This window comes from Malus domestica, chromosome 03, assembly GCF_042453785.1.
Source record: "Malus domestica chromosome 03, GDT2T_hap1".
Taxonomy (NCBI): Eukaryota; Viridiplantae; Streptophyta; class Magnoliopsida; order Rosales; family Rosaceae; genus Malus; species Malus domestica.
Window position 1 is genome coordinate 26,520,918 of NC_091663.1, and position 19,847 is coordinate 26,540,764.

Genomic DNA, 19,847 nt, shown 5'->3' on the forward strand with positions numbered 1-19,847 from the left:
TACATCTTATAAAAACAATTATAACGAAGGGTATCTTGCCTCGCAAGTCAACTTTAACTTGATCACTGTAGATTTTACTTCATTTTTTTCTGCACTTACATTAGAAATACAGTAGGTTATGAGATTAGTGTGAAAACCATTGAAATTAAATTAGTCATGCCATATGATTAAACATTAACCAAAGTTGATTAATTGTGTCATATTGAAGTTAAAGCACGTACGTATGTTGTGAACTGTAAATGCAAAGCTAAGTTCCACTTTCTAAACCAAATCCATCACCTCATGAAATAAAAGCTCAGTTGCTCATAATACTACAAAAACTTTATAAAAAATAGCCATATAATTTTTCAAAAATCCGTGCAATATAGTCTAATTATCGAAGAAAATTTTAGGAACTGTGTTGAGGGAAAAAATTAGGTGCAAATAGGAGCACTGCCGCACGAGATATACCAAAACCTCTTCCATGTTTCTAGTCAGAGAAGGAAAATGAAAATTAATTACTTTTAGACGGATATGAGCACTGCCGTTGAACTTTTTGAACCGCCAAAAAAACATCACTATACTGTAGTACTAGATAGGGGGCAAAGAGAAACTAAACTGCAAGTAAAAGATGATACCGCAATATTCTACTAATCTGATCTACTAATTAACCTGTTAGAGGGAGGCATAATTATAAACTGCTAACTTTAACTACTAATTACTAATGGGAACTATGCTATCAATCAGCGGCCCAGCTGTGTATGTGTGTAGCTGCTGGTGCTGGTTCATTTTTCGCCGGAATCTTGTAGTGTAGGATTTAGGGTTAAGTCCACTACCTAAAGGGTGAAAATCCTAAATATGCCCAACCACCTTTGCTTCTGAATTCATAACGCATTAAGTATTGAAAGAATAAGGAAATTACAATAGAAAACGACGTACTTATCAAGAAGCCACACTTGCAGCCTGTATCAACTCATCTTCCTCGTCAACAATCATCTCGTCTCTAAAAAGCAGTTTCAAGTATGGAAGTACCTTTGGGGCCACAGGCAAATCAGCAATGTTAATACTCATCATGTCAAATCCAATGCATGTCTTATGCATGTGTGTATCATCAAGTACTGGGATTTTAGGATATCGCTGGCTGAAGTGAGTGAGGATGATACGATAAACTCCAGCAGAGTTCCCAACTTCTATGGCTTCCTTTGTTGTGCTATGGTTTCTTGCTACAGCCTCGTCCACCATGCCATCCTCAAAAGTTGCCTGCAAGAGTCAGAAGTGAAATTGATCAACTGCAATCCTCCTCCTTTTCAGTTCCACATTTTTTTGCTAAATTGCCCACTTTTATTACTCGGACAAAAAAAAAAAAAAACACAGTACGTCATAACTTGCCTCATGTATTAGAACTGTTGCACCACGAGATGCGTCTATAAGTTCCGGACAGGGCCTAGTGTCACCTGAGTATACAACCTTCCAACCTGGAATCATTTTTCCAACACTATTCAATCTCTCTGAAGCTTGCAAGACAACACCAAATGCCTGCGGACAGTGGATGACAGGAAAACTAATCAAGGCTTCCAAACCAGTTTCATTGAGCACTTTTTGCAAGCTCTTTACAATTGGAACTACACTGTTGTCAATAGGACTACCCGGCCTCTTCCAATAGCTCTGCATACGGGATCCTTTAGCAAATAGAGTAGAATCAACTCTCTCCGCTAATTGCCTCTCTGTATTTTTAATGCTCATGTCCTCAAAACGGGTTGGACTTGCTGGAGAAGAGTAATCCCTATTGGGTTCAGTAACACCCTCAAAAGCAAGTAAAGACGCTTCTGTGGTGTGCTTACAATCAAGGAACTGCATATCTAAATCTTCGAGTCTCTGGTATGCATCCAAAAAGAACTTAAGCTTTCTCGGTCCAACAACAAGTAATGGCTCGTGAGGCACCCCCTTCAACAAATCACGTCGTAGGGTAAGTATTCTTGCCAACCCAGTATGGTGATCAGCATGAATATGAGAAATCCATATACAGCTAAGACCTCTCACAGCATTATCAGCACCCTCTACACCATATCTGTTGTTGATGTACATAAAACGTAATATCTTAAAGTGGGGAATGGATTTCAGTACTAGTAAATGTATTTCAAAAATTTCAAATGGGGTGTTACCTTCTTTTCAGCTGTCCCAGGGTTCCTTCACCGCAATCTAAAAGTAAACCTCCTTTGGAAAAAAGATTGATATGGATAGAAGTGACATTGCGATATTTAGATGGCTGAGATGATCCAGTCCCTAAAAGAACTATCTCCAAGTCATCTCTCCTTATATTTTCCACACAACTAGGAAGCGTATTCTCATTATACCATGGCTCTTCAACCAAAACTTCATCACCTTTAGTTAAACTTATCTCTCCGTTTGTTTCTGTAGACTGGTGCCAGAACCGACTAACACAATGGGCTGCATCTACAACCTCCGGAATCTCTGAAATTAACTCATCAATGATTTCTGAGGAAGCCACTTGACTTGGAATAACAGACCTATCTAATCCAAGGCGAGCATATGGACGCAACGTGAACTGTTCAACACACATGAAAATTACCATTATTAACATTTGTACATCAGTAAACTGATTGCAGAACTTGCAATGCTACAAAAAAAGCAGTCATGCTAATGAGAACACACATTCAGACATGTAGTAGAAACATAACCCTTCGCTGCTGGAAACCTTTATTAGCTAGCTTGGGAAAAGGAAAGAAAAATAAAAGGAGATATGATGCAATTAAAACAAAAGCACTGTTAAACTATCAGGAGCAAATCACGACCCCCAGGTAGCTAAATTGCTCTCTGGACTGTTGGTTGTACAAGCAGCCAATCATAATCCTTCTAAAACTTCTAAAGTATTTATCAGATTAATCATACAAGCTTCTCCCATTTATATTAGAAACTTTAAAAAATAAAATAAAAAGAATAACACTGAATCAAGGACATAAGAAAAATTCTAATTCTAATGGAAATTTATGCAATAAAGTTGTGTTAAAGAAGAAAAACATTGTATCAATTAGGAAAGAAAGCAGGGACGTAGGACTTAAGCCACAAAAGCCTACTTACTAGACGCATCCAAGTAAATCAACCATTTATACCTTGAGGAGGTTTTCAGCGGAAATGCTTTCACAAGACTTTGAAATGGAACCCTGGTAAAACAAAACCAAATTTATCAACAGCATCAGCCCCAAATTTTAAAAAGCATAACTATTAATGCCTAAAAGTATAAACATAAGATCATGGTCCTGGAAAACTTCCAGACATTCTAATAAACCTAATTTATGCAAAAGAAATGATATTACAACAAACCTCACTTGAAGCAGTGGATTCTGGTGCCAAACAATCAAGGTTCTGAAGAGACCAAAAACCTGGAGCTGGAAAGAACCGTGGACATAGATAGTTAAGTCGAGCTGCAATTCTTGCACTTGCTCTTAGGATTGGAATCTCCACATTCTTCCTGGAAACAGACACAGAAGCAAAAAGGGCTTTTCACTAACAAACAACAAGAAGCTCTTAATTAATCTTCTGCATAGGAAAAGCTACTCACCTTTCATTCCCAGCCATGATATGTTGGGCTAAACCAAATCTCTTCATCCAGCTCTGGTAGTTCGGACTGCTTATTAGAGATGCAGGACCCAGATGAATGACACAAGTCACGCCCTTAGCATTCTCAGGCGGGCCTGAGAAATCCACATAATAGCGACTGAGACATTTTATGGATACCAGCTCCTCCAAATGAGATTCCGTTGGGCAGTCTACAAGTAATACAATTGGACCAGGAATGGAGGGTTCCATTACATCACTTGGATGAACCTAAACAAATAAGGTAAATAAACTAATTTAAATACACATTAAAGTTTTTTATGGAGTACATCATTGCCCAGAGCTACTATATATATCTCTATTTCATAGTTTTCGGAACCAACCGTGATATTTTGAAAATCTGAGTGCACTGAATTTCCAAGTTGCAGTTCCCGATATTTTGACCCTGGTTTAAGACCCAAAGCCTTAGCTTTTTCAGGGTCAAATTTCCCTTTAATCTCAGGTAATTCACAGATGTAAACGACAGACATGTCACCAGGCTTTGCATTAGGTCTACTGTTGCCATTTAGTCTAAAGGGTTGTGAAGCATGACCAATCCTATCATCAAGAACCTTTTCTGTCGGATTCTGTGTACTGATTACTTCATTTGGGAGCCCAGTCCCTTTTGAGAAATTTGGGAGTAGAAGAATGGCTGATATATTGACAACCTCATCATCAACAAGAACAATCGGCTCTTTAAACTTAGTTTGATCATCCATAAAACCCCCCACAGAACCGAGAGTCGGCCCAAAGCTCCGAGTGTGAACCATGGCAGCATTTGGGATGAAACACCTCATGGCATCTACCAGATATTTGAGATCTGACGGACCCCATACATTGACCTTCAAAACAATACAAGATATGATTTAAACTCATATTTGGAAGGTTGGATCTAAATGAAATAAGATTTAAGGTGGAGTACAGAAAAGAAGGAAATGGATAGGAAGTCAATCTGATACTCACAGACATTCCTTCTTCACCCATGCCAGCCAAAGTTAACAGCAAACCTGTGAGGTCAAGTAAAAATTGAGCAATTCAGGATTGCCAAGAACAACCTCTTTTGAACAACCAGTGCAGATACTGAAAGCACAATAATAATGCTTAAAGGCTTCATCACAGACTTACTAAACATGCTCCTGGTGATAACAGAAAACAAACTAAACAATCTTTAATTGCAAGTGCAACATAATAGTTGATCTTTCAAGAGACAAACCTGGAAGTCCACCTGCAGTCTCTGAGCAGACACGAGAGAGAAAAATGTGATCAATCTGAAGAAGCATCAAGAACATCAATAAGGCATCTCAACAATAGGAAGGAACCTCATGAATGAAGATGAAGAGCACTTTATACATTTATTCCAAGTTCCAACAGCAGAAAATGGGTAAAGATTTCAGATATCGTATACCTTTGACAACTTAATCTTATGCTCTGTGCAGAACCTTTGCAAACCCTGCAGTGAGAGTAATATAATAAGAGAAACTAGTTTACTCCACAAAGGGTTTATCATTGATTTGTAATTACTATTTCATATTGATAATGATAGAATCATCACCTTATTTAATATTACAAACTAACCAGATGTAAATGTATATAATTGAGTTCCTAATGCAACTATCACCTGACACTTACCTCTCCAGCATTAAATATAAATCTCTGTTTGTCAAAGAATAGCAACACTGAAGGAGATGTATCATGAGTATCCATTCCAGTCCCTAGTATCTGCAATGAGTTTGCATGGGTAAACTATTTAGACCATAAATAAGAAAAAGACTTACTCGAAAATGACAAGGAAAAGAATTATGGGAGCAAACACTTCTTTCTAGAATCAAGACACATAAAAACATTTTTGTTTTCAGGAACTCTTTATGCAGTACAAAAATTGGTAGAAATCCGACAAGTCTTATTCAACAAGCACAACTATTCCAAAAAGCAACAAATTAAAAGAAATGAACACAACCGAATAACCAATACTATGAATCGCACAGTCTACTCAATCAAACAATTGAAGAAAACCCAGAAATCAAGTCAACAAATTCAAACCAATAATGCTACGAATTTATTCAACAATTAAACAAAACCCATAAATCCAAAACCTGATTAAATCAAATTACCTGAACATAAGATAGGGTATTGATGGGATTAAGTGAGCGCACTTTCCGCTGAAGGTTCTTCTTCGGCCTATCACTCTTGTCGTTGCCCTCAGCTCTTCGCTTATTGAACCCAGCAGTGTCAGCCTTCTTAGCCTCCGTGGCCTCCTCCATTGATTTGTCTTTGCCTCCTCCGCTCTCCCTGAGAGTGCTTTTGTTCCTGGCGCGGAGGTTGGGAGGTTGGTTGTTGGGGAGGGAACGGTGTCGTTTTCGGTAGGAGGAAGCGAGGGCGGTGAAGAGAGAGCGGGGTTTATAGGGTTTAATGGTGAGAGGAGAGAGGGAGGAGAGACAAGGGAAAGGGGAAAAGAAGAGGAGACGGAGGTTTGTGACTTGTGGAATAAGCATTTGCATTGCGATGACTCAGTTGTTATTCATTTGGTCTCCAAAAAATTTAATTGATCCACTTAACTAGAAACAGTTTTCGTACATAGATGATACCTTTTTAAGGTGTTCCTTTTCTTTATCCGTGCGAGAGGTTAACAGCTCTTTTCCTTGAACAATCTAGCAGCAAAATAGAGCAAAATTCAGATATTGAAATTAAAATCCTGTATTAATTAATAACAACAAGAAATAAAATGCTCTCTTAGTAAGGCTTATGTATGTTTAAAATTCCAAATATGTCACATGCTATAAAAAAAGGAGGACAATTAAAGAAATTGTAAAATCATCACCTCCACCAAACATGTCCCTCAGGTTCCTCCTCCAGCACAATTCAGCAGAATCTAATCTGAACATTTACATACAATATAAACCTCATAGTATTTTTCAAATAAAAATATTAAGAATAATAAGAATTAAGTGGGAGGCATACTTATGTATGTGGTGGGCATAGTGCGGTTTGGTGTGGTTCGAATACTATACTAAACCATTTGAATACCAAATCAAAATGGTATTCAATCATCTACTACAAAGATGAACATAAAGTCTTTTTAGGACACTGCAAGTCTGGGAATTCTCTTGGAACCTCTGTTCAATGAATGGAAAAGCAAAAAAAAAAAAATTAAAAAAAAAAATAAAAAATCCCTAATCTGACAATGCCTAAATCATATATGGGGAAGAAACACATTAATCCCACATGAGCAGGGCAGCCAATCAATATTTAACAAACAGCAAGGAAGAAAAATCCCAAAGTTATGAAAATACTTAAATTAGAAAAATAATAATTCCTATCTGGAAATAAAAACCAAAAATTTAAAACCCTAATCCTACATTCAGAGAAATTTTTAAAGGAAAAAAAATATAAAAGGAAGTCAAAACTGAGGAAAGATGGAGAAAATACCGAGGAGAATGAGAGAAGGAGATGCTGTGAGCCTGTGAGGTGTCGCGTAGGAGGGAGGGGGAGGATAAGGGCTTGTCGGCGGCTGAGGGCGGCTGAGGGCGGCTGAGGGAGGCTGCTGATGTGCCGAGGTAGTGAGGGTGAGGGCAGCGTGAATCCTGCTAAGGTGTGAGGGTGAGAGCCGTGAGGCAGGTATCGATAGTTTAGTTATGTTCTGTGAAAGTGAATTGTAATTGAGAAGGGGTTCAGGGTTTTGGAATAGGTGAAACCACATATTTCAACCAGTCATTAAATAACACGTATATACATATTACAATATGTAAATAACTAAATTAATTACGTGAGCATAATGGCTTGATAGGGTTTGAATAAGGGGAATTAATTTTAAAATGTCATATCCAAATCCTAATCATTTATATCAATCTTTTATAGGATTATATATATGTTATAAACTTTTCTAGTTTAAGTTTGATTGTGTAAATTCTAGATTAGATCTGATTCTAGTTATTTTTTCCTATATGGACTTGTATTCCTTGGGGATGAAGGAATTATTCTCCCTCTTATCACTATAAATAAAGGCACTACATAGGAGGGAATAACACATACATTCTCCTACGATTCTACAAACACATCTCTCGTCTCTCTCCCCTTGTTGCCAACCCTTCCCTGTAGTCAGATAAAAGAGGCTACAACACGTTATCAGCACGCTCATACTGCTGCGCTTAGAAATCTGACGTGAAAACTTTTTTTGCATTAAACCAGTTCATCTATATCATCATGTAATCAGGTTCTTCCAAAACAACAGTTTTTATCTATATTTTTGCAGCCCTAATAGCATGAACATTCACAATAATACATGACTCAACTTTACATTTTTCGAATTTTAGATTCTACATAAATTGTGTATGCATTATATTCATAATTGTTGAATTACGTGAATTTGATATTGCCATGAATTGCATCAAAATATATGTACATGAATTAAAATATTTGAATTATATGATATGCATTGAATTGAAAAAATAAAATAAAATAAACAAAAATCAACAGACGCTAGGGTTCTTTGAACCCATGACCTCGAGCCGAGCCACAAGCTGAAGGCTAACAACTCTCTGTCTCCATGAAAACCAAAATGACGCAGTTCATGGCATCATCCCCAAACCTTCACTCACTCACAGATGAGTCACAGGACCAACGTTGACTTCCATTGAGAACCACGACCTGAAGTTTTGATTTTTGGGACAAATTCATTGTCAAAATTCCCGTAGAATTTCATTAAGTTTTTTAGGATTTCCATTCGAAACCCTTATGATTTTCACACCCAACGTCGAGAAATCGAACTTTCTATGTTCAAAATAGGGTTCCATGTCAAACTTGTGCTTCCCTCGACCAATATTCACCAAGAACACGACCACCAACGGTGGCGACGCTGGCCTCAACTCCGGCGATCTTACCCAGCAACGCTGAGTTGTTTTTTGGTTCTTACCCGAGCCCACTTGAGCTTGGCTACACTTGGTCCAAACACCAGCCTTTTGGGCTTTAGTGTTCTTTTTTAAGCCTATTGGAGAGATTTATCAATCTGGGCTCATAGATTGCAGCCCACAAATCGAAACCTGACCCAAGCGTGACACCAGCCAGTAGGGCTATGGTGTCTCATACGCCTGCGTAGCACTGGATCACGCCCTCCCTAAGGTTTACCTGTCTGCGCTGCACACAATCCCAGCTTGTTGTTGGAGACTAGGTGCACTGCTCCGCACCACATCGGATTTGTACCCTTTCATAGGCTCTTCTTTGGATCCAGCCCCTTTTTTTCTCTCTCGCCTTGGGCCTGCAGCCCACCCAAGACCAAAACAAGCCCAATCTAAGCCTGAACCTCAGAGATTTACTCAGCCCACCCGTGGGCTTTGGTCCATGTTTTTTGGCCCCCGTGCTTAATTGCCTAATTATTTTAGGCCCAATGGGTTTTATATTTTTTTCTCCCACACTTTAAATTTGGCCCAAAGTCCAAATAATTAATTCAATTATAATTTTTAGACTTGAAGTCCTATTTACATATCTTGTGTTGCATATTTCTGTGTATATATTTGTGTTTGTCTGCAGGAACATATGAACCTGAAGTTCATAATTATTTTGAAACCTGAAGTTTCTAAAAACATGCCTTGTTTGAAAACCTGAAGTTTTCCTTAAAAACATCACCCACGAAAACCCAAAGTTTTTCATGCAAATTTTAACCAATACATGTCTATTAGAACTCCTATGTGAATGGATTGATATTTTTCTCCATTGCACGAACCACATCTTGTCCATCTATTTTGAGATAGGAACATGTCGAATTTCAACAAACTCGACTTCACCGCCTTGAAGGTCTCTTGAATGAACTACCTCAAGTGGGTCCAAGATGTGAAGCTCCACCTCATTGCAAAGAGTTTGCGTCCTGCCATTGAAGATGAGATGGACAACCCTGTTAGCGAAGCTGAGAAAGCCACCATTATGATCTTTATTCGAAGACATATTCATGACGCATTATAAATTGAGTACCTTGCTAAGGAAGATCCATAAACATTATGGGTCACTTTGGTATATCGTTTTGATCACCAAAAAGACATATTCTTGCCTAAAGCAAGACATGACTGCCAACATTTGCACTTCCAAGACTTTAAGTCTGTGAATGAATATAATTCTGAAGTTTGTCGAATCCAATCACTTCTCAAGTCTTGTAATGAAACTTTGACTGAAGAGGATCTCCTAGAGAACACCTATTTGACCTTCTATGCTACTAATATTGTCCTGCAGCAACAATATAGAGCTCAGAAGTTCACTAAGTTCTCGGATTTGATCTTTGTTTTACTTCTCGCTGAAAAGTAGAATAAACTATTAATGAAGAATCATCAAGCTCGACCTACTACGGCGACTGTTGTGCCTGAAGCATACTATAACACAGACCAACGCCTAAAACACCAAAAGATGCATGGTAAGGGCGGCCAGAAGCCACCCCGTCAAGGTCAACAAAGTCAGGGCCCATCTAAGGGAGGAAACAAAGCCTAGAAGCGCCCTAACCTCACTCCCAAGGCCTCAAACTTCAAGAATAAGGGCAAAGCACTTGAAACCATAGATGCGGATATATGTTATCGCTATGGTTCAAAGGACCATTGGTCCCGTGTTTGCCGAGCTCTCCAAAATGTTGTAGCTGAATATCATTATTGTCGTAAGAAGTTTGAATCAAACTTTATGCAAGAATTGGAAAGTATCAAGATGGAGGTTTCTGACTTTCAAGAGGTCGTTACCCCTATGGAAGATTAGAATCTTAGACATAAACTATCTTTTTTAGTTAAAATAAGACATTGGGGCCAAATTCCACAGTAGTGGGCGAACCCCTTTGTGTTTTTGGTTAATTTTGAACAAATTTCCTTTATGTTTGGATTATTTGTTGGTGATTTTTTTTTTATATTAAGTTTTTTAATTAATTTCTGTCTTTGAATACTTATTTTGAATGGATATTTGTTTTAAGAACTTTTATGCATGTGACTGATTCAAATTAATTTTCATTCTACGTATGACTAGTGGGGAAGTTAGTTGTATGGCAGATAGTGCAACCACACACACCGTTTTGCGTGAACGGATCTATTTCACTAATTTAATACTTAAGAATGCACATTTGACAACCCTTTCAGGCCCATCCAACCTAATCGAAAGATACGGTAAGGCACGTATAATGTTGTCCAATGGTACAATTGTGACATTGATGAGGCACTTTATTATCCACATTTTGGAAGAACGTTGTTGAGTTTTAAGGACATTAGAGATAACAATTACCACGCTGAAACCCACGTAGAAAATGGAGTTGAATTTATGTGCATAACTTCCTAAGAATATGGCTAGAAGCGAATTATAAAGAAGATGAAACATATCCCTAGTGGTCTGTATACTACGACCATACGCCCCATAGAAAGTCACTATGTGGCCGGCCCTACCTCTAGGACCATGCTCGAAATAACACTTTGGCATGATCGTTTGAGACATCCTAGATGAATAGCGATGCGCCATATCTTCAAATCATCACATAGGCATCCAATAACCCAAAGTTTAGGTTCAATCCAAGGAATTGCATGTTAAACATGTTCAATAGGAAAGCTTATTACTAAGCCTTCTTATGACAAGATTCGTTTGAATCCTTCTATTTTTCTACAAAGGATTCAAAGGGACATTTGTGGAGTTATTCACCCTCAATGTGGACCATTTAGATATTTTATGATTTTGGTTTACGTTTCCACACGTTGGTCACACGTGTGCTTGTTGTCCATAAGGAACGCTGCATTCTCCAAATTGTTGGCTTAAGTTATCAAGCTCAGGGCTCACCACTTTGATCATCCGATCAAATCTATTCGATTGGATAATACTAGAGAATTCACATCTAAAACTTTTGATGACTATTGCATGTTGGTTGGGGTTGAAGTTGAACATTATGTACCCCATGTTCACACCCAGAATGACCTGGCAGAGGCATTCATTAAGCACTTACAAATGATTGCTCGATCGTTGGTCATACGTACCAAGCTCCTAATCGTTACTTGGGGCCATGCAATATTGTAGGCAACCTTGTTGGTCCGCCTGAGGCTTGTTGTGACCCAACCATATACTGCCCTTCAGTTGGTTACCAGATACGAACCTGATATATCGCATCTGCAAGTTTTTAGTTGTGCAGTCCCCTTACGTACAAAAATGGGGCCTCAGCGAATGATGGGAATCTATGTTTGATATGATTCTTCTTCGATTATTCATTACTAAGAACCTTTGACAGGCGATCTGTTTACCACTCGTTTCGAGGATTGTCACTTCTATGAGACAGTTTTCCCATCATTAAGATAAGAACGTCAACGTTCCTAAAGAACGACACGAATTATCCTGGACGACTCCCACTTTGTCTCATTTAAATCCCCGTATCGCTCAATCTGAAACTGAAGTGCATCGTATATTAGATCTTCAAAGCATATCTCAGAGCATGCTCGATGCTTTCATCTTTCTAGCGCGAGTGATAAGATCACATATTCCAACTGCAAATGCGCATGCAAAGATGGATGTACCAAATATACGACGGACTTCCCTTATAGAGGCCTTGGACGCCAATTTAGGTGATCTACGTACATTAGCAACTAGCCAATCATCTGCCCCTACATAAAAGCGTAGCAGACCTCTTGGTTCAAATGATTCACACCCCCAGAATAGGAAACCCACAACACAGGCTTCTAAAGAGCCTACCGTTAATCCAACTGTCGTTTATTCATTCTATCCAACTTATGGGGAAATTCTAGATTACATAAGTGTCCTTGAAAAGACGAATCATCCCCCCAAGAATTATGAGATTTCGGTCTATTATGCTAGCTTAGAAGATGTGTGGTGTAGAAATGAGATGATTGTCGACGTTGCATTAGCATATGCAGTAGCTACTGAGATCATGTTGAGTGATGACATTGAATCCCGTTCCGTTGATGAATGTCGACACAGAACCGATTGGTCAAACTGGAAACAAGCAATCCAAGTCGAACTCGATTCGCTTGTGAAACGTAAGGTGTTGGTGTGACATATGTTTTGCTTATTGTCTTGGTTTACTATGGAGATGAACAGTTCAAGATTTTATATTCACTACGTCATCTAGTAAATCTAATAAGTATATACTAAGGTAGGTTCAAGTTCAAAAGACACATTTCCTGATGTGTGTCACATCTATTATTTTACTCTCATTTTTCACCTTACCCTTGAACCTAATAGTTGGCTCAAAATGCGGGGTATTGTTGGATTTTTGAGCTTCTTTAAGTCCCACATCGAGGAACTCAAGGGAACTTGAGGTCCTTATATTACTTTAGTCTCCTTTATTAGTGATTAGGTGTTGGCCAATTTGGAATGAGGATTGAGGTTTGGGCCACTAATTGTGTGGATTAGGCTTAATGGCTCTACACTTAGATCAAACAAAAGTTGCCGCTTCATAATTTCCAATTTCAATTCCTTACCATCCTTAGTGGGCATTTCACCAACTTCAATCTCTTCTTGAGTTTCAAATAGGCTCTGATCGGCTACTCCATCATCTAAAATTAGAATAATTAAGTTAACAGAAGGAAAGGATTCTATTGTCCACACTTCAAAAACACCCAAGCACTTTCATACAACTTGAGTTAAAGACTATTACCACATATGATAACGAATTCCAACTGCACCACAAAAGGAACATGATCTTCCTCTCAACTTGTATTTGCAGTTGTTACCATAACATCTGTAGATAGTATACATAAACACTTATTCAATAATTCTCCACACACAAAAAAACACTTATTTGATAATGCACCAAATCCTCCTGATAGGATTTTTTCTACTTATGTGAACAGGCTTAAATCTCCTATTTTACTTGCAAGAATCACAATGTTATTGTAGTATAAACGAATTTCGCAAGGTCATCTCCACAGGGATTATTAAATAATTCGAACTAATTAGATTCCATTTAATTATTGTAAAGTAGAAATTGAAGTGATTGATTTTATAACCTAATTAAAATAAAAACGAATTTAATGAATTAAAATAAACAATCTGCAATATTAGAGCTAGAGAGAAAAGAAAACAGTTTTGAGAGAATAAAATTAAGAAAGCACTAGGGTTCCACCATCACCTAGCAATCCTATGAATTTTTACCCATTACTTATGATCTATACATGCTACTTTGAAGGTTAGATTTTTCTAATTCATATTCTACTTGGAACCTCCAACATAGAACGTATATCTAACATGCAACCCGTCCGGACGTTCGGATCAAATCTGAACATGAAAGACTCATTATGCTTTATGAAAATCCTTTGAAAAACCATGCAATCCTTAAGATGTGATATTCATCCTAAGTGAAATTACAATTATTAATCACAAGAAGCCAGCGTCAATTTCAGGGAACCTTCCGACCAAAATTGCATCAAATTACTTTTCTAAAAATCCTAATGGTGATCAGGCATTAAAACAATTAGATAGTTTTTATCCCGGTGATTAACAATTCAAAGTACGCATGCAATCAATCATAAGAAATTAAATAAAAATCACAAATTCATGCTAAGGCTCAAGGCTTCGTCCTAGCAAAAGAAATTAGTTCCGCATATTCATAATTGAAATCATAGAAAATATTATTAAGAAAATGATTGAAAACACCTTCAAGTAGAAAATCTTCAAAACCCTAGCACTTCTCTCTGTCTCCAATATTGCATAAAATAAAGCGTACCCTAAAACTGTAGACGGCCAAGCAATATATTTGCTAAGCCACCACACAAACCCTAGCAAACTAAAATTAATAAAAACCCTAAATAAAAATAGTAAAATTCGTCTAAAATCTGAACAGCCACGTTTTGGCCCATAAGCTGCTCTAAAACTGGCCCAATATAGCTGGATTTGATGTTTGGAATATTCTGAACACTTTTCCAGAAGGCCACGAACCCATCCCAGGTCATCTTGGGCTCCAAAAACGTCATTTAAGCCCAAAAACGTCATTTTCCAACACTGCACACTGCTTCTTTATTTCATCGCCAGAAAATAACCGCTTGATGGAAAAATCCCAAATTTTGATACAATCAAGCTAAGTGACTCACGAACGTCCTCCAACCGGAATTACTCCAAAATTCGTCCATTTGATCCTATTTTTCTCCAGAGGAAGTCGGAAGTCCTATATTGAAAATACAATTCAAAGTATCAAAATTCTTCTAATATATTAACCAAAATATACTAAGATTAGGGTAAAATATATAATATAAAATCTACTCATCACCTCCCAATGTATATAAATAAATACTATGCACATACACATCAATACAGATTGTTCCAATTGCTAGTGTAAAGGTTTCAAGTCAAATTTTTATTTATATAAAGGTTGAATCTACGTTGTGAAATTTTGAGTCCTTGTAGTCTCTAGTTGAATAATACTCTAGTATTTCGCATTACTGATATTTATGCATGTCCTTCCTCTGTAGTCCAAGTAATCTGGAAATGGCTTGGTTTCTGAGAAGCACGAGTCAGTGGGGCATGTAATGGACAAGAAAACTGCTAAGGAAGCTGATAATGTCTCCTCAAAATCTACTGGTTATGATTTATTTTTTGATAATGGCAAAAAGAAAATTTTAAGATGGTAATCGACACATCAAAGAATGATAGAAATGAGCCACCTATCAAAGATAACCAAGCTCAGTCTAGAGTTAGCCTAGATGCAATTACAGCTATTCTTTAAGCAGCCATAATAAGCATTAAGAATCCAGGTTTAGAGATGTTTCCAAAATCATTGAGCAGTATAGGTCAAGCTCCTAGTAATAAAGGTGGACAAGATTTGAGCTCGGGGATAGTACATACATCTCAACTTCACACTTCTATCCAAAAGGCAAATTGTTCTTGAGAGCTTCACGTTCTTGTCCCTGTTGCGAAGGTTATTGCTGAGAGGGTTGCCCTTGCAGCTGCAAATGAGCCAGACTCCTCAGAAATATCCTTGACTAGATAGCAAAAGTTAAAGGAAGAGAGATTGAAATGAGCACAGATGTTTGCAGCTATGATAAAAAGTAAACATGCTCTTTTGAAAAGTGAATCATTGCGCGGTTTATCGGCTAAACCACCAGAGTCAAGGACTTCCTCATCAGGAAATGAATTTTAAATCATTTAGCTAAAGAAAAAGAAAGCAGTTCAGTTCCCTTACAAGATGATCTTTTAGATAAGGTTGAGGAGTTACAGAAGAAATTTTTTGCTGATGAATGTAATTAGTGGCGTTCAAAGATGAGCTACCGTTCTAAAAGGTATAAAGGAGAAGAAGTTGACAATGATTTGCAACAATAGAAGGAGGAAGAAAATAAAAAGGTTCACAAGCACTCGAGGAAGAAGCATCGGTCTCATCATTCTTCAGAACACAGTAGGGACATACATAAGCATAAAAGATGTTCCTTTTCTAAGGATAAAGACTCTCAACGCCATCATAAGCACGATAGCTCTAATGACGAGAAGCATCGGCACTCACAACGTAGGCATAAGAGCAATAACTTTGATGTTGAACATCAGCCTAAAAAAAGGCACAAGTGTTGGAGTTTTGAGCTCATTTAAGTCCCACATCAGGGAACTTAAAGGAACTTGAGGTCTTTATATTACTTTAGTCTCCTTTATTAGTGATTAGGTGTTGGACCATTTGGAATGGGGATTGAGGCTTGGACCACTAATTGTGTGGATTAGGCTTGATGATTATACCATAATATTAATATTAATTAATCAAGACAAGGGCCTTGGGCCTTGGGGCATAAGAATTAAAATTAATTTGATCAATTAGTTTTAATTTCGAATTAAGTTTTTAATTTCAATTAATTAAAAACGTTTTGATTAATTGACACAACTCTTTGGAAAGAGTTGTATAGCTTCAGATACATCCACAAGGTATTTGAAGAGGTATGAAAGAGCCTATATAACTGGAGTCCTCAGTTTTATCGAAAATTATCTTTTTTTCTTCTTACTATTCCATACAAACATTCAAGAGAGTAAACACATAAAGTAATTCCCTAGAATTCTATAATCCAGTGCGGGTTTTAGAATTAGGTAGTTGTATCCTGGTCGAGCAAACGTTGTAGAACCACAAGCACAAAAGTGGGACGTAAATACTGTTCGAATGACATAGCTTTTGCGCTAGCCTTTACCTGTTGTAATCAAGTTAGTACCATTTTAATTCTTTTATTTGTTTATGTAATTTCATTATGTATAACAAGTATTTTTAGTTAATAAAGTATTAGAATTTCAAATTTTGTTATTTTTGTTATTTTTATTTATTTCTGAATTGTTCTCCAACAACAAGCACGAACACTCTGATAATGCGCATCAAAATTCTCGACGTAGAGATAAGTATAATGACTCTTCTGATGATAAGCACCAGCATTATGGGTGTTGGCACAAGCAAAGCAACTCCTCTGAAAATGAGCGTGGACCCGGCAACAGATTTGTAAAGCATAAGAAACCCGCGTCTCAAAAAGGAGCATAATTAGAAGAAGGGAAGATCTATACAAAGTCAGATCAATTAAGAGCAAGTGAGGGTGATCATTCTAGTAGGGAAGCTTCCATTGATATTTTAAACTCGCATGAAAATGAAAGAGTTTCATCTCAGGCTTCTCAATCAACAATGGTTTCCAATGATCTTAGAGCTAAAATCCGTGGTATGTTGATCGTAACCTTGTAGAAATGGTACCATTGCAGTTTTCCTTTTGTCATAAAAACAACTAATTTAATTCCAAAGTTTCAACTCCAAAGTTTTTTGCCTCATGTTCTCTTTTCATAGTTGTATATTAATAAACTTCCTTGGGCTTAGGAATCTAACTTAACAAGTGGAGAAAAAAATTATATGGTAAATTGGAGCAATGCTCCATATTTTCATTATCCTCAAGAACCAATGCTCTGCATCTTTCAAAATCCAGATACCAAATCTCTGATAGTTTTAACTAAGAGACATGAACTCCAATTTCGTCCAAATTGAGAGGCTCCACTGGTTTAGGGAAATAGCTTCCCAAAGTAATGACACTCTAACATATTGTTTTTGGAGCTATATTATAGAAAGAAAGAAAAAAGATTTAAACTTGGGGGCATAAGAGGGCACATTGCCTCGACAACTCGATTAACTTTACATCTTAAAAATTAGTTATAAGAATGGGTATTTTGCTTCGTGTCATTTTGTCCTTCTATCGAATCTTAGTCAACTATAGATTTTACTTTTTCTCTATACTTATATAGAGATACAGTAATCTGAGGTAGCGAATGAGACAACAAATAGATGGAAATTCTCTACTTAATGGTTGCCGCTTCTAGCTCTTACACGGTTTGATCCACTAGCAGACAAAGAATTATGTAAGAAAGAGAGGCATGATTTATTGTGCAGTCTCCAAGTGATATGTGTGCCCCTTCCCCGGTTGTTGAAGTCTCTTGTCACTATTGTTTGATCTCTGGTTGTGACTCATTAGGTTAAAAGATTAGTGTTAAAATCATTGAAATTCAATTAGTCATGCCATATGATTTTTTTTTTTTTTTGTGAAAGTACAATATTTAATAATAACGAATGAATACGTACATAACAAGAGGGTAATATGCTAACAATGAGCCTCGATAAAAACCTTATTGAGAATTTCAACCCAGACGAAGGAAAAAAGAACGCCTCGCACCAATTAGTAAACTAACATAACTTTTTTTTGGTCAAAGGGTAAAATTCATTACCAACAAAAAGACAATTACAATAGAGGCCTAAAACCAAATAATCACAACAAAAAAAGAAAGACCACAACACACAGAAGACAAAGGCCCAAAACCAACCTTGGAGCCCAGCATATACAAACAAACCACACAGAAAATCCTAGACAACTCGACTTTCTGAAGCTACATACAACACCACCGCCGTAAGAGAACCACATCATGATCGTCACGATCAACCACCCTCCACGATCGCCTGAGATCAAGCTATCAAGAAACCGAAAGTTGGTGAAGACAGAGGTAACATCATCCTCTAAAGACTAGCAATGGGAAAGCTATCATGAGATCAAAGAAGCACGCAAGTAGAAAGAATCCATGAACAACATCGTCGACAAAGGAGAACAACGGGAGTGACCAACGAGGGCCAACAAGGGTGGTGGTGCGGACACCCGAGCTAAAGCTCTACAAATCCTCCCAAAGATCTGTGACAAATTGTGGTAAGTAAAGTTGGTACCCAATTAGAAATGAGGAGAGAGATAATGAAGCCAACTAAGGAAAATGATGGAGAGAAAGGGGTCAAAGAGGATGAAGAAAATGAGGGATTGGGGAACATGGCCTAAGATGGTGAAATCAAAGGCAAAAGGAGAAAAAGGAGTAGATCGTGCAGATTGCATGGATGAGGAAAGAAAATGTGTAGGCACTACGAAAAGGAAGAAAAAAAACTAAAAATAAACAAACCACAAACCACAAGGTTGTCACCAAACTAGCCAAAGCTAAGGTCGGCACCAAAGCAAAGTGGAGTGAACGAAAACCAATCACATGGCGGTGAGAAAGCATCTCACAGAGGAGAGAAAAGCTCTCACATGGGAGAGAAAAAGTTTATTTTGGAATTTAGTTTGCTATTATAGCTATCATTGAATAGTAGATCAAAAATTACATCAGGGGATCCTCACACCAAATGCTTGGGTTAGCTGAAAATATACCCATTCTCGTCAATTGATGAGCCACTTTATTCGATTCTCTTGGACCATATTCAAACTTCCAGTGGGGAAATGGTTGCAGATGAAATCATGCAAAAGGTGCCCAAATGGGACATTGTTGGCAACGACATCCCGCTGCAAAGCCTTAATAACCAACAAAACATCACCTTCAAAAATCAAATGTGTTGCCTCCAATTGTCTGCCTACTTCCACAGCTGCACAAGCTGCAAGAATCTCTGCCAACATAGGTGAGCAAACCCCAGAAAACTGCACTGATTTGGCCGCCACATACTTCCCATTCTCATCACGAACGACCACCCCACTTCCTCCAAGAGCTTCGTTTTCATCCCAAGCACCATCAAAATTGCATTTAAACCAAGTCATGCCATATGATTAAACACTAACCAAAGTTGATTAATTAATTCGCATTGAAGTTGAAGCACGTATGTTGTGGCTGTAAATTCAAAGCTAAGTTTCACTTTCTAAACCAAACCTATCACCTCATAAAATAAACTGAAAATGAGAGTTTCCCCCTTAAAACTTATTTTCTCTCACTTAAAACCCATCCTCTTTATTTTTTTAGACATAAACCCCATTTACTAGAGTCCAACTAAGCAAATTTCCTTAACAAGCTTGGTA

The 19,847-nt window shown here is 37.6% G+C and overlaps 1 protein-coding gene and 1 pseudogene across 4 annotated transcripts; one reads left to right on the forward strand and one right to left on the reverse strand.

The window, feature by feature from the left end:
* Nucleotides 1–593: 593 nt before the first annotated feature.
* LOC103418985 (tRNAse Z TRZ4, mitochondrial-like) lies at nt 594–7,277 on the reverse strand. Of its 4 annotated transcripts, XM_070818420.1 has the most exons (16): nt 7,021–7,220; nt 6,553–6,707; nt 6,413–6,468; nt 6,180–6,242; nt 5,706–6,070; nt 5,224–5,313; nt 5,000–5,044; nt 4,808–4,862; nt 4,558–4,601; nt 3,939–4,436; nt 3,560–3,825; nt 3,322–3,469; nt 3,111–3,161; nt 2,142–2,545; nt 1,369–2,047; nt 594–1,239 (listed from the first exon to the last, which is right to left on the reverse strand). In XM_070818420.1, exons 5-16 carry the CDS (start codon nt 5,853–5,855, stop codon nt 922–924), a joined length of 2,748 nt encoding a protein of 915 aa, XP_070674521.1. In that variant the 5' UTR covers nt 5,856–6,070; nt 6,180–6,242; nt 6,413–6,468; nt 6,553–6,707; nt 7,021–7,220; the 3' UTR covers nt 594–921. The 4 variants fall into 4 exon arrangements, with proteins under 4 accessions (XP_070674521.1, XP_028955964.2, XP_070674520.1 ...); XM_029100131.2 differs by lacking the exon at nt 6,553–6,707 and having other exon boundaries at nt 7,021–7,277; XM_070818419.1 differs by having other exon boundaries at nt 5,706–6,242.
* Nucleotides 7,278–15,065: 7,788 nt separating this feature from the next.
* LOC139194770 (uncharacterized) lies at nt 15,066–17,035 on the forward strand (annotated as a pseudogene).
* The last annotated feature ends 2,812 nt before the right edge of the window (nt 17,036–19,847 follow it).